This window comes from Aythya fuligula, chromosome 5 (genome assembly GCF_009819795.1).
Source record: "Aythya fuligula isolate bAytFul2 chromosome 5, bAytFul2.pri, whole genome shotgun sequence".
NCBI lineage: Eukaryota > Metazoa > Chordata > Aves > Anseriformes > Anatidae > Aythya > Aythya fuligula.
This window is the reverse complement of record NC_045563.1, coordinates 26,083,772-26,106,117: the sequence shown is the minus strand read 5'-3', so window position 1 is coordinate 26,106,117 and position 22,346 is coordinate 26,083,772. Positions and strand designations below refer to the sequence as shown.

The 22,346-nt window shown below is 43.1% G+C and overlaps 1 protein-coding gene across 2 annotated transcripts in view; it reads right to left on the bottom strand.

Moving 5' to 3' along the window:
• Nucleotides 1-22,346, bottom strand: part of TTLL5 (tubulin tyrosine ligase like 5) — a 124,735-nt gene that overhangs the window by 31,458 nt on the left and 70,931 nt on the right. For both annotated transcript variants that reach the window (XM_032188217.1, XM_032188218.1), the window contains one exon: nucleotides 21,944-22,092. In XM_032188217.1, coding sequence (XP_032044108.1) covers nucleotides 21,944-22,092 — 149 coding nt within the window. The remainder of the gene's footprint in view (nucleotides 1-21,943; nucleotides 22,093-22,346) is intronic.

The window sequence follows — 22,346 nt, the reverse complement described above, 5'->3', positions numbered from 1 at the left end:
AATATAAATTCATTGTACTAAACTTCAAACATCTTTAACGTAAGCATTAAATACCTGACAACAGAAAGCTTGCGTATTTGCAAGTCTTCAGATCCCTTTCATATATAGGTAGTTCATCAGCAGTTTTGGAAAGTCCCCATATAGGATATTACATCTGAAGGACAAGCTTCCCTTGGTACAGAAGAACTGGGCTTATGGTCTGAGACTCAATGTGCTGCTGCCAGCGACGTGCTCCAGCCCTCAGTCTATTTGCCATGCTCACAGGAATGCCTCCATGGTGCGGATCCTCAGGCTCTGCCTGTCAGATGATTTATCAAAGCATGATAGCACCTTTGTGCCCTTCCTGAAGTCAGCTTCTCTGCCGAGGGAAATCTGCAACAGACTCAGCACAGTAATGAAGGCTGGAAAAAGGCTGTAGAGGACCTCACAGCTTAATAGATCCTAAAGAGTTTGCATGGCAAAGAGACTCTAAAAATGCCCCAGCTGATGGAAAAGCTTTTTCACAACTCACACCTTTTTAGGCAAAGTCAAAAATGACCAGAAGAAAACTCACACCCCCAGTGGAAACGAGGCTTCATTAGAGCTGGTACGCACAGGCCTTCTTGCTTTCAGTTAGGGATTATTGCTTGAACATTAATGATTCCCTGAATATGGATTTGCTCACATGTACAGATGACAGATATAGGCATAGATGCACACACACGCAAATGGGAAACAGAAATTCCTGCCTCTGCCACCAGAAGAGATTGGGTTTCATTCTGTCAGCCAGGCTGGTTGTGAGCAATCTTCTCACAGCTTGCTCAGGATTATTTATGGGTTGCTTAGTTTAGAGACCTGGCCAGGATTCAGACCTTCACTATGTACAGGAAATCTCAGCCTCGGCATTATGGCCCATCCTTTGTAAGCAAGATTTTGTCCTTCCAGCAGCTCTTAGGGCTACTCAGTATTTTTGGCAAGAAAGCCACTGTGTTCCTTTCTTTGAACTGCAGTTTTCATAAAGCCTGGGCCAGAATTCTCTCTTCCTCTTCACTGACAGCACAAGACCTTTCTGCTGCAAACTTTCTGCCTCACAAAAGGCACAGGTTTGCTTTCCAGAGCAATTTCAACAGAACTCCATGCTAGTATGAGCACAGCTCAGCCTAAAAGTGCTAGAACACCACGGACCAACCTTCGGGTTCACTGCTTCCAAATTCCCTTTCCTGCTTTGTTTCTCTAAAGGACTCTTTCCCGATTCATTACCCCCTTCGATGTAAGCTACCCTTTCACAAACAACTACCTACACCTCAAATACTAAATGCTAATGCATTTCTTCTCTAAGAAAGAGATGAGGTGATCAGCTCTTACAAAAAAAGGAGGATGCTGGCTTCTGTACCCACTTCAAATGGACTTAAAGGGAATACCAAGGATTGAAGCTGTAGTCAAGACCTCAGAATGCCATTTTCTGAGAATCCTGTAGTTACTATCTGACATGCAGCAAGACCCTGCTGAAAGAATGACTTCATTTACTTTAATTTCTGTTTCAGCTGAAGCCTTCTTCCCATGGCACAGCTGGGCACTTGTTTGATAGTGACTCCTGTGTGGCAGGCAACAATACCAATTCATGCAGTATGCTGGTGTTCCCCATATATCACTTACTAAGCAGGAACTTTTGAAACATTTGAAAAGTGCCTACATCCTACTGAAAGGCAATGCAAACTATGCTCAAATTACTTGTGAAAATGGCGCTTCAGCAGTCCTGAAAAAAATCCTTTATGTTTAACCCTGCTTAGTTTGTAAGAATTGATAGGATCGCAGCAGGAATCAGTAGAGCGGGAGGTCTGGCAAACAGAGAAAAAAATGATCCTCCTTTTAGACGAGGAAACAAGCTGACAATGATCTTTTACATCCTTTCCTCTAAAGGCTGGAGCTAAGGAATAGCAAGGGCCCTTGCTGGCAATAAGTGAACTCAGTGCATTTATAAATCAGTGCTCCCACCTTGCCAAGGAATGCAAGACAATCTCAGGCAGTAGTTTCTTACCCACAGGGCATTCAGGTGGTATGACACGTCCAGGAAGCTTCCAGTACAAAGCTCTGGTGGGCACCAGCTGCTAGAAAGTAGTTGGAATAATAACTAATGACTCTGTCTAGCGTGGCAGCTCCCAGCATCCTGCTGACTTATGTTCAGGCACTCAGAAAAACACAGAACATTTTCTTTGGCACACTACAAGCTTCTTCCATCCCTAACAATAGGCCCTAGATTGGGGCTGGCTATGGAGCAATGATAAACATAGTGGGACAAAGCCCAGGACGCTGGGGGCCTGGCTGGGGTGCAGGACTGTCGGGCCTCTCGCAGCGCCGCTTGCCTCAAGGCCTTTCTTTGTCTCTTCTCCCTCTTTCCCTCCCCTCAGCTTCAAAAGCAATGAATTACAAATTTAAAAACTGAGCAACAAGCCTTTCAGAGTGGCTTGCTCCTGTCCTTTGCTGTTATCAGGAGTGTCGATGAAAGTATCTTTGGTATGGTTTGGTCAGCAAGAGCCTGTGTTTTAGCATGGTCTGTAGGTGTGACTGCTGGAACGTGCCAGCCCTAAAACACAGAGGGTAAAGAAAGTTAGCTTTCCAAAAATCTATGGGGGAACAAAGCATTTTTGATATTCCTAAATGAGCTCTGCCTGGGGCTTTGGAGGCCTCCTGAAGGCCAGGGAGGTGTCCAGACCTCTCCCTGGCAGAGGTACCTCCAGCCAAGGAAGGGGCAGGAAGCAGCTGGCCCATATAAAAGGAGGGTGCCATCACCTGGCCTGCAATCTGCTTTCAGGCTCTGCAAGAGAAGCCAAGGAAAAACTTTCAAAGTTAATGTGCAGCCTGTGAAGGCTGCATTGGTACAGTAAACGTGTGGAACAGCATTTTGGGTTCAAATCCAGTTCAAAGTGACAAATACAATCTCCCACAGTGAAGGTGTTGCAGAGATGCAGAAGAGTTTCTGTCCCAGACCATCAATCAAGCGTTTGCTTCTTTAGTGATGAGGCACAGATGCAGGCAACTTGTAATAGGTTCAGCCTTAGCTCTTTGGCTCCCTGCTTTCTTGGCAATCCAGCCTGCCTCTACCTACACAGCAGGTAGGAGAGGCACCAGGACATCTGCTGTCCCATGGCACAAAGACACAAGGCCTGCGTGAAAAGCTGGTCTAGGGAAAGAACTGTGGATTTAATACAATTCCCAGATCTAGATCCATTCACAGGTTAACTGTAATAGCTACCAGAGGCACAATTCAAACATCCCAGAACATTTTAATGTGCCTAATTATTAGCAAATGTCAGGAGTCCCCCTCTGCTATTCCCACAATTCCTCCTTTCCACTGAGAGACTTGATGTTGTCACAAGAATTTTATTCAAAAACAAAGATGTGAGCAACAGCATCCAACTCATCTCCTTGTGGTGCAAGATTAGCACATGTTCCAGTAGCTGGAGGAGTTCCTGTGTCGCACCCTCAGCTGCACACCATCGGAGGCAGGTACACATTCAAAGTCCAGAATTTTTCCTGAGATTCCCCATTAAACTTAGATTTTCATTGTTTTACTGTAAAACCTCCTTACTTTGGGTCTAAACCTTCCCTCCTAGCCTGATGCCTCCTTTGAGCTTGGCCAGCCTTGGCAACCTTAACTCCATCTTCTTCCTTAACTCAGACCCTTCAGACCTTTGATCGTACATTGCTTTTCTCTGCACTTTCCCCACTTTATCACTATTTGGGGCTAGGAGGGTGCTCAAACCTGAACACATTATTCCAGGTGTGCACACACAACAGCTATAGAGGGAAAGCCCATTACCTTCCTGCTTCTTTATTTTATTCTGTAAGTACTATCCAAGTTACTGAGCTTTCTTCTTTTCTGGAATATGCTGATATATAATATAATATGCTTTATTTCCTGCTCCCCAGCTTCTGTAAACTATTCCTGCTTTTTCCTTGCCTTTGAGTAACCTGAGTTTTTGGAGCAAAACGAGGTTCTTATAACAAGTACAAGGTACTGCCTGCTAAATTCTTCTGCAGATCAGGAATTAAGTGCACTTTAGGGTCCTGGATCTCTGTGTACAGGCAAAGCCATGAGGGTAGCAGGTTTGAAATCAGATGCATCCAACAGCTTTGTGGCAGCCTAGCAGAAGAAGAACAGGCTGTGATTATGGAACACCAGCAAACCTCTGCAGGTGAGCCCTAATCTACTTCAACTATTCCAAGATTTAGCTGGCATTATCAACCTGTTATTTAGAGGAGCATTAAACTTGTCAGTCTTAGTAAATGAAATGAAACATTTTACCCTTCTGTAGAGCTGTTTTTTTTCTGCTGGGCCCCTGGCAGTGTTTCTGGCTCCAGTCTCTCTGATCTGGGGAATATGTGGCAGGTAAAAAACAGCTTGTTCTTCTTCTCTTTACACATGGCAGCTTTGAAATTCACAAGTAGAAAGACTAAATCAAGAAGAAAACCAGCAGCCAGCTGGCTGTAAAGTTCAATGCCTCCATGCTGTTGAGGTTCAGCAAGCCACTGGAGAAGCAATGAAGGCAACAGAGTGCATCTCCTCTGTGTGACCTAGTTTAACAAGATCACGTAGCCTCAGTTAGTACAAACACTGGGGTGAACCATATTGAGGGGAAGGTGCTGGCCTCATGATCCCTGCACATACTTTCATACCTGCAAATGCAAGCAAGGCCCGCAAAAACGTTTTAATAACAAGATAAACTAACACAGAAGCCTGGTATCATCCTGCTCTTGTAAGGGGAATCTTGGTGAAGATTATTTACTTAAATTTCTGACATGAATTTCTGATATGAAATTCAGATAGAGCAGATAAACTCTGAGTGAATTCACCTCGCTACTGTCTTGCTCTGCTTAGACTACAATACATAATTCAGAATTGGAGAAAGGGCTATGTAAGTACTCATTACTTACTTAAATTACTTAAATTTTCTCATTTGTCCTAGTCCATGGAGTTTCTGGGGTGAATACACAAACACACACACCACACAGTTCAATGCACCACAAACTCAAATGCAATGCTGTGCCACTTACAAAGATGGGAAAGGTATTCCTTGCTTCAGACGTTCCACTGTAAAATCCTAGCATCAAGTGGCTCAAAACAAATCATGGCTTGCACAGGCAGCAGGTAACCCTACTGAAAACCAAACTGGAAGAGACTGATGGGCTCTGTTCCTGACTATATGTTTGTTAGTGCTTTATCCAAGCAGATTTTGCATTTCAGGATAGCAGCAGTATCACAAGAGGATGAAAACATAATAAATGGGCACCACTATCTGTCTAGAATATGCTTATGACTGGCTCTGTAATTGAAGATACTACTCTGTAACTCCCCTAGAAATGCATATTCCCTACCTCTCTCCAGAGGTGCAAGGGTTAAGCCGGGACCAGTAGGTTAGCCCTGCACCCTGTAATGCCTCCTTTGAAAAGCCGCTCACAGTTTACAGGGAAAGAGTGAGTGCAGCTGCTGTCCCAGCCAACATTTGGTTTCTATTACAGTGAATAAAAATCTCCCCCTCCCCCTTTTCTTTTTTTTTTCCCCCTTTTATATTAAAAGTCCATCAAACACTTTTTTTTTTCTCCTTAATATTTTCCATTAAGATTCCTCCTGCGTAGGCTTTCCCAGAGTGCTGTGCTCCTTGCTCTATGTGCTCAAGCAGCAGCTGCAAGATCCCACTGGATCAGAGAATGGGGAACGAAGGGAGCAGCTCAGGCCCCTCATTCAGGTCTCAAGAGGCAAATGAAAACTTATAATTGGGCTAAACTGGTGAAATCCAGAGCTTTTGAGAAGAATAAACAAAACAGGCTGCTGAGTTTGGTAGGATTAGGATGCTTGAGATGGGAGAGAGTGCTCAAAGCACTCTGCCCCTGCTCAAGAGCAGAAATACCCTGCAGAGCTGAACAACTCTGCCACTACTGACCTCCCAGAAGATGCAGGGCAGGATGGCATTACACTGCAGGGCTTCAAGGGTTCCTCCACGGTTGTCTTGTCCAAGTCTCATACCTCTCAAGGCCCAAACGATTTTCTAGTTGTGTCATATGACCACAGAGTAGAAATGTCATGCTCTTTGTTACCTAAATATTTTAAAATAATAATAATAATAATCTAAAGAATATCACAAGCCTCTAAATTCTAAAAGAAATTGCACTGAAGTTCATGAAAGCTTTGAGTTCATCAACTTTGTTTAACATCCAGTGCACCTATCACCTTGTTCTGTGTTAGATGGAGACACTCTGATGTGCTTCTTTTAGAGAAGCCTTGATAAATCTCATAGCTTAGAAGGCCTGGTTATGGAGACAAAGCATGCTGAAGTATGGAGTTTCCTGACATCATGCCACTACAATTTCAAGGCCAAGAATCATAGCCAGGTAACAGAATTTCATGAGAGAAGCAACACTTCTATATTTATAATCTGTATTCCTAGAGGGAAGGCCAGAATCAGTTCTGCACTTCCAGAGCAAAGATGTGGAAATTCAGCTAATCAGGGATTATGGAAAGTGTCATCTGAAAGCTGGCTGGGCAACAGTACTGTTAGGAGGAACTTTTCACTCCAGTGAAAAGTGAGTAGCAATATGGCACCAACAAGAGACATCTGGTGTAACATAAGTGAAGCTGTACAACATTTAGCTGCTGAAAAACAAGAAAAGAAATTTCTCTGGGTCCTTGCGGTGAGGCTGTATGCCTGTGGTTAACAGTTTCTTGTTATTCCCCAATCAATTGATCAAATCCCAAGTATTGATACGTTGGCAAAGTAAAGTTCCTCAAAAGATCTTTTTCCTAAAAAAGACACAAACAAACAACTAAAAATCATCAACCTAGTTCCAATGTAATGAAGCTAAAGGGATTTCCCAGTAAAAAAGAGGATATATTCACATAGTCCCACAAACCTGAGGTAGTTTATGTGCTCACCAAAGAGGCATCTCAAGCATTCCTATCTTCCCCGTGTTATACCTTTGTTTTCTTACGTAGTTTCTGCTCTCCTCATCCCCCAGATAGATTTAGATACTGTAATAAGGTACGGCAACAAATGGACTGGATTTGAGTGGCAACAACAAAAACCCCACTGCACTGCTTCCTCAAAACTTCTATGTATCTGTCCACCACTACAGCCACCAGAAACTGGTGATGACTTACCAGGTCTGGCCTATAAGGAACTGCAAGAACAGAGTGGAAACACTTATTTTTATAAAGCCTCACCTTAAAAAGCAAGCTGTTCAAGTACTGCACAGCAAGAATCTCCTCATCTCTGGCACTTTGTCCCCCCAAGGATTAATACCACAGAAGCACATTCCCTTGCAGAGGAGACTATTCCAGTTTATGACAGTTTTGGCCTCCTTGCTGTCCTTTTGTTTTAAGCTATACAGAAGGCAGCCCCCCATTTCACTCCCAATATTGCTCCATAAATTGCCAGCTCCCGTTGGGAGCACCTACCTTTACTTCTGCAGAAAAGAACAGAGCTGAAAACAGCCTACAGCATCTCCAGTAACCCAATGTCTCGATAAGAAAAATCACTGAGGAGTTCACATCATCATAAAGGAGTTCAATATTCAGCGGAATAAACAGAATTACAGCACATCCCTTCTGGCAGAGGAAAGCGAGTGAAGGGGAAGCTCCCAGCAGACTGCCTCCAGCAGTGAATGGTGTCTGTCCCTGCTTTGACAGAGCCTTTATGAGGTCCCTGTTCAGCCACCACATTTCTCTCTGTCTCAGTTTCCCTCACTGGAAAGATGATCTGGTCCCTCTGGTTTCAGCAGGGAGTTCTAGGGTACCATGGATGTAAAATTCTGCCTATTTTATGTGGCCAACTCAGAACAAAACATTAAAATTACTATGATTATTGAGGGGGGGACCACTGTCCTGGTGTAACTATTTAACTATTTCCTGGCTGGAATAGTTAAAGCAGAAGAGAGGCAGGGAAACAGTAAGTGGGAAAGCAAAGAAAACTAAAGTGAAACAAATTTATTACTCTAATAGGCCCAAGCGAGCGCAAGGTGCTTCACTGTGGCATGAAGCACTCTAACCCAAAGGGTACAATAAAGCAACACTATTGCTAACAAGCACACTCTTGGTTTAATTAATTTTATTTAATTTCCCCTCTCTCCATCCTGGCACGTGTAAAGAAGAACGCAACGCACAAAGCTGGGGGCAGAAGTGCTGCACCAGGCTGAGGCAGCATACCTGGCAGCTGCTAAAACAAAACTTCAAAGTCTCAGCTGCCTTTGAAAACCCATCAGGCAAGAAGCACTCCTCCCCTTCAGCTTCTTTAGGAGCTGGTACACTTAACCACTTCAGCATGTTTGGCAGTTCTACTGCTGCTTCCAAAGCAGGTGCTGCAGTGGAAAATTGTGGGAGAGCCCCAAATCACTCAGTTGTCTCCCTTTTTCCCCAGCTGGCAGCAGTGCGTGTGCTGACCAAGCAGTCCAGCTGACGGACCACAATTAGGTGCAGCTAACAGGGTATTTGTGATTACACCACTGAAAACACAGAAAAAGGCCCATGTTCATCTGGGTTGGCAGTATCTTTCTCCAGGAAACTGCCAAATCTGATGACAGACAAAGTCTGTCATTAAAGGAAAGTAAATAAAAGGATGTTCAGATAGTTACATTGTACGGTACAAAGAACTGGCATGCTCTAGGAGACAGTTCCCAGACTTGTCTAGGATTTGTTGAAAGATCCCACTCTGTCAGACCCTGTTTGCAACAGATGCTCGAGTTGCACAAAAACTTATTTAGATCACCTAGCACTTGAAGTCTTACACACAAACATTCTGCCTCTGCATACAACTGCAGGCTAGGAGACTAAGCACTGGTTTAATTTGCAGCACCTATAAAAAGGTTTTAGATTCAGTCCATTTGATAAAGCACATATTTTTGCGATGCTTTCTCCTCCAGTGTGGCCAGAAGAGCCTACTCTACAGTTGTGCCAGCTCTGCTGGTCATCACAACTGCACACTACATCCGCTTTTTCCACCCTCAGGGGTTTGAGAAGGATAGAAACCTAGGGATGATGCTGTTCTCTAGGGGATACAACTTTGTTGCCTTAATGACTGATTCTCAGCAGGCTTTCAATTGCTTCTAGACTGTACATTGGTGTTGAATATTTCTAATGACAGTGAAAACCAAAAGCCAGAAGCAGGTATCTTCAGAGAAATGCAATAACTTTCTTAGGAATTTGTGGTTGAAGATGAAAAAAAGTTATGCAATCCTATATTTCAGTCCAACCCAAACCCTTTTTCTAGAGCCAAAATGGAATTGTTTCCTACAGCTTACAGAGAAAATTGTATAATTAGTCAGAAGCTCCCAGACTCAGGAACACAGATGGGAACCATGGAATCAGTACCTCAGGAATTTCACCGAGTGATTGCATGTAATGCTAAGCATGAGCACATCAAAGATGCAGCTGCAAATGCTAAACCCTTATAAGGCCAGATTAAATATCCCAGCCACTTAGAGGAATAACACTCTTTCAAGATTCCCCTCCTAGCACAGATAAGGCACACCAGGAGAAAACAACAACAACAGTGTCAAATGTCCAAACAAGAAGTCTCTGTTACATGTCACATCTTTATACTCGATGCCTTTTGTGTTGTTTCAGCCAATGCTCTAAACAGAGTGGGCTTTTCTCAAAACAGCAGAACCTCTACATAACTACAGGCTCATTTTCTGTGAAAAGACAAACATGGCCTCCAGATGGCTTGAGCTGAACCCGGTAACATTTGCAAGGAGGATAATCTTCCAGTTTTGGTGTACTGTGCTTATGGCTCTCTAGAGACTAGTCAGAGTAAGACAGTAAGCAACCTCTCATAGTGGACACCAGAAAAAAAGCTGAAAGTAAATCAAAAGAATAGGTGTTACCTGGTTTTGCTACCTAACAATGTATACAAGTGACACAATGTATGAAGTTATGTGATATCAGGAATTTAGATCATTTCCAAGTGAGACCTGCAGACAAACGAACAAACAAAAAAACCAGCACAGTTCTTTCCTTCCACAGAAATGCTATTCAATAACACAAGCCTAATGATATCTATGCTCATGTATTCAGGTTCCACAATGAGGTCATAATGTTTACAAAGAATTTATTCTACTTAGAAAACATCAGTAACGAAAATCACTGCATTACATGAATCATTCTGTCCCATATGCATCATACCAGTCTAGAAATCTGTGCATAACTTTAGTTCCCTTTACTAGCAGAGGATACTTTCATATTTAAATCATTTAGGTGAGCATCAGGAAAGGAGAATTTTACAAAGAATTGGAAAGATGACTGTGACCTTCAGAAAATAACAAATGTTATGCAAAAACAAAGTCCCGAACAGAAAGACAAAATATTTTTAAAAATAAAAATGGATTGGATCTAAATTTCTTGAAATATACCAAAATAACCCAACTATTAAAACTGGGCAGCCTTTTGTTTCATAAGGGATAAGCTCTAACATTGATATTTTGATAAGGAATTTTGAAAACAGAATCCTAGTGGGATCACTGTCAGTAAGAACCAAAATCTCACTCTCATGGAGAAAATTATTAGAAAAGAACTGCATACAGTATTTCCAGAAGGAGATGAATTTATCAATGCATAACATCTTAAGAACAACAGCAAAGTCTCTTGACTGTCTCTTCTTGGAGAGTTTCTAGAGCCTGTGCTTAGATTTTCCACATACACCTTTTTCCCTGTTTGTTTTCCTCACAGTGACTGAGATTGTGTTTCTCTTTACCATGTTGGCTGCTTAAGTTGGACAGCCCTTTACTACTCATCCACCTGAAAGTATTTATGGAGAAACCCAAGTCTTCAGCATCATAAGTCTGTCAAAGAATCCTACAGCCAAGTGCCTGCTAGTGGAGCTGAGATCAGAAACATATTGAATACAAACACACTTTCAAACCAAAGTTACTTCAAGCTTTTTCCTTAAACCACAGTTTCACGTCTTTCAGGGAACAGCCATGGGAAACAGAAGTCACAACACAGCAAGCTGTATGTTGTCTTCATTAAGTACTGGAAAGTCTTCATTTGAAATTCAGAATTATTGCTTGTAAGTGTCAGAAGCCATAAATCCTAGATGGTTATTCATCAGGACTATAAAAGACTAACATGGGTGTCTAACCTGACCTTCTGACTAATGCGAAGAATATTATTCCATTTATGCTGTCCTGTGGCTAAAATCTGAAGTGTGGATGTAAAAGTTCAAAGAGCTTCTACAGATGCCAAGCCTTCACTGCTATGAACGTTCCCTCCTTGTGGATCTACACTCAGTCAGCAGCAACAGCAAGGAAAAGTACTTGAACTTAATTCATTTTGGGTCTCAGCATCTGCAGCTTTTCAAAACACTGACCGAAGAGAAGCTGACACCTCTCTGCTCATCAGCATCATTTTCCCAATACCAAAACAAAGCAACAACAACAAAACAGATAAACAAACAAACAAGATGGTCCAGACCCAAGACTCTTCAGATAGTCTACCAAACTGGAAGTTTTCTGAGACAGATTTTGACAAAACTGCATTTCCAACATTAAAGACATGCACAGCTCAGCCTGGCTACAGTCTTCACAGGGCAGATTATCATCAAATGTGTTTTTTCTCCCCAGTAACAAGCAAATAAAGACTTTTTTTTTTCTGCATACAAAAGGTTAAGACCACATAAGCCACAGCTGCTTTGTTCAAAAGGGTGACTCTTGCCCAGGCTGAGCATCCCTGACAGACAGCTGCCAAGTAGCATGCACAGCACTGCCAGACACAATCTTCTTGGACTAACTTTTTCGTCAGGTCCCACGTGCCAGACAGCAGATAGATAGAAAGGGCAGTGAAAGACATTTACTGAGCCAGATACAATCTATAACTCAGGCAAAGAAGCCCTGCAACATCATGGATACCAGCAGCTGGAAACAAACAGCGTCTCTGATAAGGCCCTCTCACTTTGAAATTCTTCTTACTAAAGGCTGTTGTCCCAGGGCCAGCTTTCAGTAGACTTGGATCAGCCAGGCTGCCTTGGCCTCTCCCCACCTGGTTTGCTGTGGACAGTAATTGGATGAGAAATGTTAATAAAAGTTCAGAGAGTGCAACAGGAGAGTGTCTGGAAACTGCAGTATCTTTAAACATTACCTGGTGGGTTTGCTTGACTTTTGTTGTTTGGGGGATGAAGGGAGGGTGGAGGTGTTTTGTTTTGTTTTTCCATCCTCTAAAAGAGGATATCCAGCTTTCAACTACTGGTACAGAACAACTAGAAACAACTGCTTGTGCTAAATGACCCTGGATACATTGGTATTTCTATATAAGACTTAATTTATCCTGCTATTGCAGAACCTACCTTTACCAGAGCACTTAAAAATCTTTGCAATTGGTGCTGGTTCTGGACAGTCCAATATATCCAGCCTTCCTGAGCCACTGAAACACATTCTGGCTTATCACCAATCAAATCCTCCTGCCCACAACATTTTGGTCAAACTACTCACCATCTGAGAGCATACAGCGCTGGGTAAAGACTAAGAAAATACTACTAATCACCAGTGTTACTCAGTATTATAAATTCACTTTACTCCCCAAACAAAAATCTGGCATTCCACCATGGAGTTCTGGTTGCCCCATCTTCTTCAGCTTACACAATGTATGTACAACTTCAAACACCTATGAGCTAGTGAACAGCATCTCCAACAAAGCTGTCACCACGTACACAGGAGAGCTGAAATACTTCCCAACTTCTTTATGCTTTTATTTTCCCCTCCTCCTCTATTTTCAAAAGAGGTTTTTGTTAAATGCTGGAGTCCTGCATGGCTCACAAACAGCTGCTGACTGATACCTGCAGCCCAGAGAAGCCCCGGAGAATAACAGGCTGTCACGAAGCCAACCACATACATTCACAAACTCCTGTGTCAGCTACAAAACTTCCCCAGTCTGAAAGGTGGGGAGAATTAGGTGACAAAGCAGGATCTCCATAGGAAGGGCTGACTAACACTTTCAGGGATAGGAAAGGGGTTTCTTTGTGCTCTTGGAAGGGAATTCCCGTTTATATCACAGGATGAAACACCAAAAAGAGTGTTGTGTTCACCCTGAGTAAGCCAAGCCTGGGCTGGATGGAAAATGTGAACATGCTTTGGTGGTGGAAACTTCACTGCACGAGGGAAAGTAGCCCCAAGACAAAGCCTAACAGGAAGGAGGAAAAGCCTTTGGCCCCTTTTGCTACCTCCTGCTCTGGCTTTCTTACTTGGTCACTGAAACTTGATTTTATCTGAACTTGACTTCAGGCTCTTCAGCTGCTGACTTCCAAGAGTTGTCCAGGGACTGCACCACATGAGGGCTGCCTTCTGGAAAGGCTTTCCACATGGATCTTAGATCACACCCTGCTCCCAGCATCTGACAGGCTTCCTGAGATTATAGAATACCAGTAGCTCCAACACCAGAGAGACCTTTCAAGACCTTTGCACTTACCAGTAACCAAACTTTCAACAAACCTTCTTTTTAACACTAAGACAACCTTTATTTTCATCCTCTAAGCATATTTATTTATTTATTTATTTATTTATTTATTAAGTGAAAAGGTATACGGCAGACCCAGAAACCTCCAAAACACAAAATAATCACAAAGAGTTCAGCCTCAGGACAGCCCTGGAGAGCATGAGGCAAATGAAGGAAAGGTTGCTAACCTGTCTTGTCCGTTGTAAGACTGGTTTACAAAGGGACTTTCCATTTTCACAAACGTTGTGTGTCTGGTAGGGAGGATACTGAACATGCAGCTTGGAGGTTTTGAGTGCCTCGCTGTGACCCACAGGAATAGCACAGTTCAAAGATGGGCCCGTTCAATCCCTCTGTTCTTAGGCCAGATGGACCTGCCCTACGATCAATGCCAGAAAGGACACTCTTCTGGGAAACTTCCCAGTGCCCTTCTCAGCTGCACAACGGTGAACTAATTCCAATGGCTGTGGCATGGTAGCATGGCTTTCATTTCCATCTCACTACCTGCAAGGCAAAGCAATCAACAAAACCTGAGGTCCCTGTGTGAGAAAGAGCCAGGGATGGATAAAAATATTGCTGAAAAACTTCAGAAAGGGGAGAAACCAGACATTCGTGGGATTCCCTGACAGCTCCGTGCAGAAGGAAGGGCTGGGCTGGAAAAAACAGGGCCCCAGGTTCCTGCCAAGCTGTCTGAGGCCCGTCCTTTCCAAATAGCTCAAAGAAACAGCCAAGGCTCCCTTGTAACCCTTTCAGAGCTCCTCTAGAAAGAAAGAATGCTCTGGGCAGAGCAGCCCCCAAAGAGCACCAGGCTATTGGGGTTCCCTCTTTCCTAGAAAGCTGCGGGCAGCAGAGTTCTCCCCACAAACTACCAAAGTGAGAGGTACGGCCACATTAACCCTCTGAATGCCACTCTAAAACTACTGTAATGGCAATTGGAGGTTTAACTAAATGCAGAGAAAAGGGAGATCTGCTGATCACTTGGCAATATGAAATATCTAGAACCTAAACAGGGTATTTCAAAGAGATCTAAGATCAGGGGTGGCTGGGGGCGAGGATATGAGGGAAGTAGTGGAAGACACTAAAAGATTTCAACAAGCTCTATATTAAATTGAATGCTTACTAGAACGGAAAACAGCACGTGACTTCCATCACAGCCAACAAAATCCACTGGTGGCAGCTAAAAGCCAGGAAGAGGAGAGTTCACGGGTGAGGAATCAAAAAAAGAATTGTATCAGCATGAACTGCCTATACCTGTTGCTCAGTTTTACATTAATTGCAGTAGTCAAAGAAAAACAACTGCATATTAATAATAAAATCCAGTGTTTAGTATGGTCAGAAGCCAGCAAGGTGTAAGCATATGGAAGTTATGAGAGATAAAAGCTAAAAATGATAGTGTCACATAAAATCTATGTTTTACTCCTACTTGATGTGCTGTTTTCGTTTCTTGTCATCTCCATAAAGACAGAGAGCTAATTATTAGAGGGTTGGAAGATTTCCATTTAGAACTTGAAGAGAATGGTACTGTTTAGTTTAGGAGAGACAAATAAGAAGGGAGATGATAGAAACATACAGAATAAATAGCGCAGAAAATAAATCAAGCATTTCTGTCTGCCTTCACATAATAAGGGGGCAGAGACTTTTAGCAAATTTGGAAAAAATCCAAAAAATTAAAGAGGAAACGTCTGCATAATATGGAATTTACCTGTGGGACTCACTGCTACAGCTCATGAACGAGGCAACAATATTCCCAGAAAATAAAAATATGATTAATGATAACACCCACAGCTAGACTATGTAGAACAGAAAATATGGTGAGATCTACAAGTCAGCTGTTTGCAGCTGGGGGGCAAAAGCAAGCTTCCCCTAGAGGCTGGGAATTTCTTTACTGCCAATCAAAAAGACTCTCTGCTTTCACTGAAGACATTGGTGATAGTTACTCTGAAACACAGGACAGGAGAACCAAAAAGATTAGCAGCCCAATCCAGAATAGTAAACCCTACATTTACGCTGGGGGTAAGGTCAGTTTGTGTAGGCAGCTGAAACGAGAAAACCAAGAACCATTATGCAGCACTGCCTTCAGGGAAGGTATAAAACCCCTGTCACTCCCCTCCACCTACCAACATGGGCTGGTCGCTGGGAATAATGAGGAAGGTTGTCATACCTTCTCTGAAAGGAAGTCATGCAGTCAGAGCCAGGTGCAGGAAGAGAAACCTGTCCCCTCACATCACTAGAACTACTTGCAAAAAGCCCAGCTGCACAGGCCCAGTAGACAGGTGCAGGCGATGCCAAGGCTGTGTCCACTTTGCTCAGCTGGAGCCAGCCCAAGGGAGGCCCCCAGGCTGCGGCTCCAGAGCAGCCTCCAGCAGCAGCCGAGCAGAGGCCACGCTCGCACGAGTTGTGCCTTGCTCTGCCCTGCTGCAAGGCCCCAGCTCTCGCCTCCAGCTCCCAGCCCCGGCACTGGCTCCTACGCTCTCTCCCTGCGCTCAGCCCAAACCCCCTTCGCCTCTGGAAAGGGTCCTGCGATTAATCTCACTTATTACCTCGGAAAAGTAACAGCGCGGCGGCTGCCAGCCAAGTCCGACTCAACAGCGTCTGGGGAGCCGAGGCTGCAGGGCCAGGCCTCAGACTGTCTGGGCAAGTCACGAGCTTTCCGCCTTTCCTCTCCCGGAGGCTCCAGGCAGCCAGAGCCAAGGCCTGGCTGTGGGAAGCAGGGATCCTTCAAGACGGTGCCAACCCGTGGTGCGGAGGCTCAGGGCAATTTCCAAGCAGGATGGAGAGTAATTGGACCTGCCATCACAAGTTTCATTAGCGCGACCAAAATCTTTCTCTATAAGAAGTAACACAAGGCAAAACACGTACTTCTGAAGTTTAAGTCAGCCAATTCACTTCCACAGTTAACAAGTTGTCACCAGTGACCCTGGGAGACATGTAAAAAAAGGTAAGAGGTTACCGGGGCAGGAAGGCTGTTATGTGTACAAATATGTGGGGATGGAGAAAGAACATGCACGAACTAGAGACAGGAGGAGCTGCAAGAACATACAGCTACAGGCAGCATTTCTGTTTTTCATCCTCCCTCCTCATCCTTCCTCTGAATAGGAGGTGATAATAGATCAACCCACAGCTTCAGGACTGTCAGAAATGCTGCTTCAAGGGCCACAAACATATGTTGTATGACAGAGCTGCCAAGGGGAAGTGGACAGGGGACTGGTCACAGAAAAAAAGAAAAATCACTACACCCATCCTCATTTACTCTTCCATCACGAATAAAGAACTTGAATTAACTTAGGCATTAAGATAACACAGGCCTGCCATAAGGAAAAAAATCAGGAAACAGGAATCAACCTCATATGTCTGCCCTACTGCAAATAGCCACTCTGGCTGAAAAGGAACTGTTCTTCCTAAGTCTTCCTAATACAGCATTCATCCCTGCAAGCAGCAGCATGAAAGGACACTGTGAGCTGGGGTCCCTCCCAGTGATTTAACTAAAACAGAGAAGAATCAAAGGTAGCAGCATTAGAATAACCCATGTTAGATTTACTTCATGCTCAAGACTCTTCTGCCCCTCAGCAAGAATGAGGACAGCACATTCTGCTAGTGCTGGGTATTAGAAGCAACATCTTTACACCAGGAAGGAAAGAAAAAGACCTTATGGTAATTATGAAGCCTGCAGAAAATGCAGTGTAGTGCAGATGACTGAGCTCACAATCAGACATTTCCTCTAAGAGGGAAAGTGAAGGGGACAAGTTGTATCAGGAGGAAGGAACAGACACATGGCAGTGCTGGCACAGGACTGCACTCAGTCGTGTTGGTCTACTGCTGCTCTGGCACTTCTGTGCAGTCTAGCTGGAAGCGTAAGGTCAGCACAGACTTTCCTGAAACTGAAAGCCTGTTGTGTAGCCCTCAGTGCCTGCTGTTTTCTCCCTTCATTTCCTCCAGAGGTATCAGTACAGCACAGACTCTTCAGCATTAGCCTGCACCCAGCTGCTGAGCAAGCACACTTGGCAAGCAGGGCACAGGACAGAGAATGGACAGTCTCTACCTGGCAAGTGACTGCAAGGAGCTTGAATCAAGCAACTTGGAAGAGTGTAAAGTCACTACTAACCCTTCAGATGCAGAACTGCATGGCAACAAAGAGAAAGAGCTCTGTTCTTACAAAAACTTGTCATTAGCTGTCAAGATTACTAGGAATTCCCTCCTCCTTACCTCTAGTTGCAAGCCTATATGTAGTTAGCTCTTTCCCTGAGTCCCTGCTGCAAGATCCATGCTAAGCCCACCTTAGCATGAGTCTTGCAAAAAAACCAAGACAATCCCATCAACTTCTCACCCTCTAGCACTGTGAGAACCACCTTGTACATTAGCACATCTCTTGGCTATTTTAGCATGATTCTACTCGTAGCTCTTCATATCCTGTCTAGTCAAGGTCCAACCACTTGCCTGATTTCATATTTTTACCTTCTACATCTTGAAAATTAAAAATAAAAATTTGAGCAAACAGTGAAGCCACTTTCACCTTCCCTTTACGTAAAACAAGCTACCCCTTTGACACAGAAAACCAGGATTTTCAGACCTGAGGCATACAGTTTGGGGCTCCTGAAAGCCTGAGATGCCAAACGTCTGTGTGGAATCTTCTAGTTTCCCATCCCAATTGAGATTTCCAGGCAAGAGAAAAAAATAAAATGAAAATACACAAAGTAGAACCTGCTTGGGAACCTGAACATATGGCCACTATATGCACACAGCCCACAATGCTCTGAGTTGTTACTACCATTAATAATGACAACAGAGTGAATTCAACCTATAAACTCCTAGATCAGAAAATCTAAACTCTGTTTTTAAACTGTTTAACCCAGATTAGGGAGCCTGCCAACAAAACGTCATTTTCTGATGAACCTAAGCACCTTGGCTCAATGTGTGAGCAAAGAAGTATTTTGAGCATGTTAAATAACAAGAAGAGCAGAACCCGTTGTTTCTGACTGCGGTAGCCCTCCCAAGCTGCCTGATAAAATTTGGACTGCCATTCTACCCTCTCAACGGTGATAGAGAGGCTTGCTTGCCTGCCTCCCCTGACCAAGTTAGATAAATCTGTCAGAAGATCCAAGGCAACCATATGCTAAGCTGGGTTGATTTTGTCTTTAGTTTTGAGAAAGATGTCATGAAAGAACAAGAAGCTAATGAAACAGAGGTGTGGGAAAACAGTGACCGAATCACCACTGAGTTCTTGCCAACAGACTGTTTGTAGGAGTTCAAAAAGGTGAACCTGGAAAAGGGTAGCTATTGTTGAATCCAAGGCGCCCACTGAAAACACAGAAATCTGTACCAATTAGAAAAAAAATTCATTAGCTTTGATTCAGGTCTTGGACAGAAAGTGATTTGCAGAGTCCAAGTGATTCTTTGAGGAGAATTTCAAAAACAAGTGACACAGCAGCTGCAGATTCCAGTGACAGAAGCTTCTAGGAAAGTTGACCATCCTCATCACTAGTGCAACTATTTGCCAATGGGTACTGAGAAATTAGTTCAGGTTCGGAACAACAACTTTCATTCTCTTAAACACTACTTTCTACCTTTATCGTGCAACTGAGAATGCTTTCAAGAGCTGCTCAATGCCCCAGTTCTAGTAAGGTCTTAGCATCCATGTCTGGACATGAGTTCCAAAGGATAATAAGGAATCATTTTCATATTTGTTGTCCTTAGGTTACATTATTAATATTGTGAAAAATTATCAATGGTAATCTTAAATTACAAAACATGTAACTGTAACATGTTAATGCCTTTACAGCAGAAAGTAAATAAGTGAAAATCCTGCCTGATAGAGTGAGAAGATGAGACAGAACTGAAATAAGGCCCAAAGGACTAGGGTTAAAGAATGAAAGAGCAGATTTAGTATAGCTGCCGGGAGCTTCAAAGGGCAATAAAGGCTGGGCTGCTACAAACATGGTAGAGGGCCTTGGACAGCTCTATTACGATAATGCAACTTCGGAACATCTCACCTCTTGTACAGCCCTGCAGGCTTCTTTGTCCGGGGCATGGCAAAAGCCTAAATCACAAGCTGAGTGGAAATAGAGACAAAGTTCAAAGAAAGTGACTAAAACAAAAAAGTCTCAAAAGGGACAGCACTACAGATTCGTACAATAACTTTTTAATGTATCCAGAACTGTTCTCTGTGTATTACAAACTCAAGATCTCCTTTGCCTCTTGGCAAGCAGACTATTGATTGGGCAACCCTTCTCATACAGCCAAAGGAATTCAACAAAAGAATGGAGAACTAACTTCTGTTCAGAAAAAAAAAAATAGATAAGTCAGTACTGGGAGAGTGGGAATTAAAGAGGAGGAAGATTTGTCATTAATAGCCTGAATCCCATAGCTCAAAAGCATCAAAATCAAATTTTCAAACCTCAGAAGCACTAAGATGGCTCAGATTTACCATAGAGCCATACAAAAGCTGTAGGGACTGAGCTTCAGAGGCAGATGTTTGAACTGGAGCCAAGCACAAGCCAGATAAGAGACCCATTGACAAAATATTTCCATCCCTGCTGAATTCTACAACTGATAGACCAGAACCTCAATGGAACAAAACAGGAAGCTTTTCTTCAAACAGTCATCTAGTACAGAGCACAGGCTGACCCCCATCAGATGACCCTCTGTGAACTGCTGAGCTCCAATGTAACAGACTGAGTAGCAAAAAAGGCATTTGCAACACAAGATAGCCATCCCCATATATAACATTAATACTCCTTTTGGAATTCTTTCATTAAATACAAGTTCACAGCTCACGGAATCTAGCACTGCCTCAAGAATTATTTTTTTTCATTTCCATTTTTATGTAAAACTTTTAACTCGTAAAACTTTTAACTCCTGGCAAATTCTGGCCATTTGACATAAGCAGCCACAAAGATAAAATAATTCAACAAAGGCTCTTAAGATATCTTTCTTTGTCTTACTCTGAGAATAATAACAGAATAATTCAAGTACTGAAAGCCCAAATGTTTCATCAAAAGTTTGAAGATGGAATCACCAGCTGTGGTCAGACACTTCTGAAGTATTTTGGATCTTTGTATGAAATAAAACAAATTTCTTCACTGAACTACAAGTACAATGCTAGATGAGGCACGGCTCTGGAAATGGTTCAGAGTGGAGCTCTGGACATTAGAAATTGGGCTACAGGTAGTGACATAACAGAAATGGTTTCAGAAAAATGTGGTAATTACAATGCCTTCCGCAGAGATCCACAACAGAAGATTTTGACTGAGTAATTTCTTTCCAGCCATATCTGAATCCATGCAGAGTTGCAGAGATGAGAAACGAACAGAAGCTCCAGGCCAGCCTGCACGCTGCTGCTCTCTAAAACTGTGTAGAAGGGGAAGGCAGCTTACACCTGTTGGATAGGTTCTTTATTTGGATTAGGTAATAGCTCCCCTGGCTCAGCTCCAAGAACAGAATCACCACCTCTCTCAATAACTCCAAACCCCAGAGGCAAACATTGTGCTGGAACAGAAACAGGCCAGGAATTCATTTCTCACATTCCTCTTCTCTAGGCAGGACAAAAAGCAGTGACTGATGAAATAAGAACAATTTTACTTGAGCTTTCCAAAACCCATTCCAATCCTCCTATTGAAGGACCCGTTTGGGAAAGGATGACCACCCAGGTCACGTATTCCTTCTGTACTGCATATCTGTCCTCCTTACCTCCCTCCATTTTCCAGCAGCATTCAGGTACCAATGGCAAGAATCAATATTTTAATGTACACAGCAAATTAAAGTCCTAAACTTGTGTTGTGGAAGCCCTGCCTCATTATTCTATTTAAAAGGACAAGAAGGCAAACTCAGGCAAAGGAAGAAATCAGAAATCCCAAGTGGTTCTGGGCCTGTGTTAGGCCCAGCCTTCTGCAGCAAGCTCACCTTGCTCTTAGCTTCCAAGATCCAGAATCCTTGGAGTAAATATTGCTGCTCTTTCAGTCCCAGAAAGAATAGTTTTTCTAACTGCAAAATCATAGTCCCTGAGTCCAATGAGTGTATCAGACACAAAAATTCCAATATCCAAAATTAATAAAGAGCAGAAGGAAGCCACAAAAGGAAACTTAGTATAACATTACAGGATGTTGCTCTATCTTTGAACAACTTAAACTTGATATTCTAGGAAAACACATGAAGATGAAGCCTTGGTGGTGATTTCTGCAGTATCAGGAATAGGTTTGTACTCTGCATGTCTCAACAGCAGTGAACCCAGACTCACAAATACCAGGATAAGAAATAATCAGGAAAGAGAAACAGACATTTCCCTTCCATTCCACATGTTCATTTATTTCTTTATTTCACCATGAACCTGCCAGCACTGGAAACAAATTCGGTTTTGTAGGCCTAGTGTCTAGGATAGACATGAAAAGAACTGGCCCTTAGATGTTATCTTCTGAGCAAGAGGATAAACACAAGTTATGAATGAGCTCCTGAGTGCCACGCATTCTCCTTCAAAAATCTGGAACACCAGCTTTATCTTACCTGACTGCTGAAGATCTTCTGTCAGCTGCATGAGTGTCTGACTGAACAGCCCACAGTGACCCTTTCCTGTTGACTGTTGACCGGTAGCTCTGGGGCCCAGCTGCATTCCCCTTGCTTACAGCTCCACTTGCCAAGTTTAAGCTTGTTAACTGAAGAGGCAAAGAAAAAGACATCAGAAGCCATTAAAAGCCAAGAAATGAACAAAAGGTGACACGAAGTAAACTGGAGAGAGTATGTACTAAAGACTGCTAAAGAAGTCAATCTTCAGATGCGGAAGAATTTTGCTAGCTACATAAAGGAGCCAGAGATGACACCAACAGCAACCATGCTTGAGATGAATTCACATACCAGCATTAAAACTACAATCCTTCCATTCACAGAAGCACAAAGGAGGATGAGAACA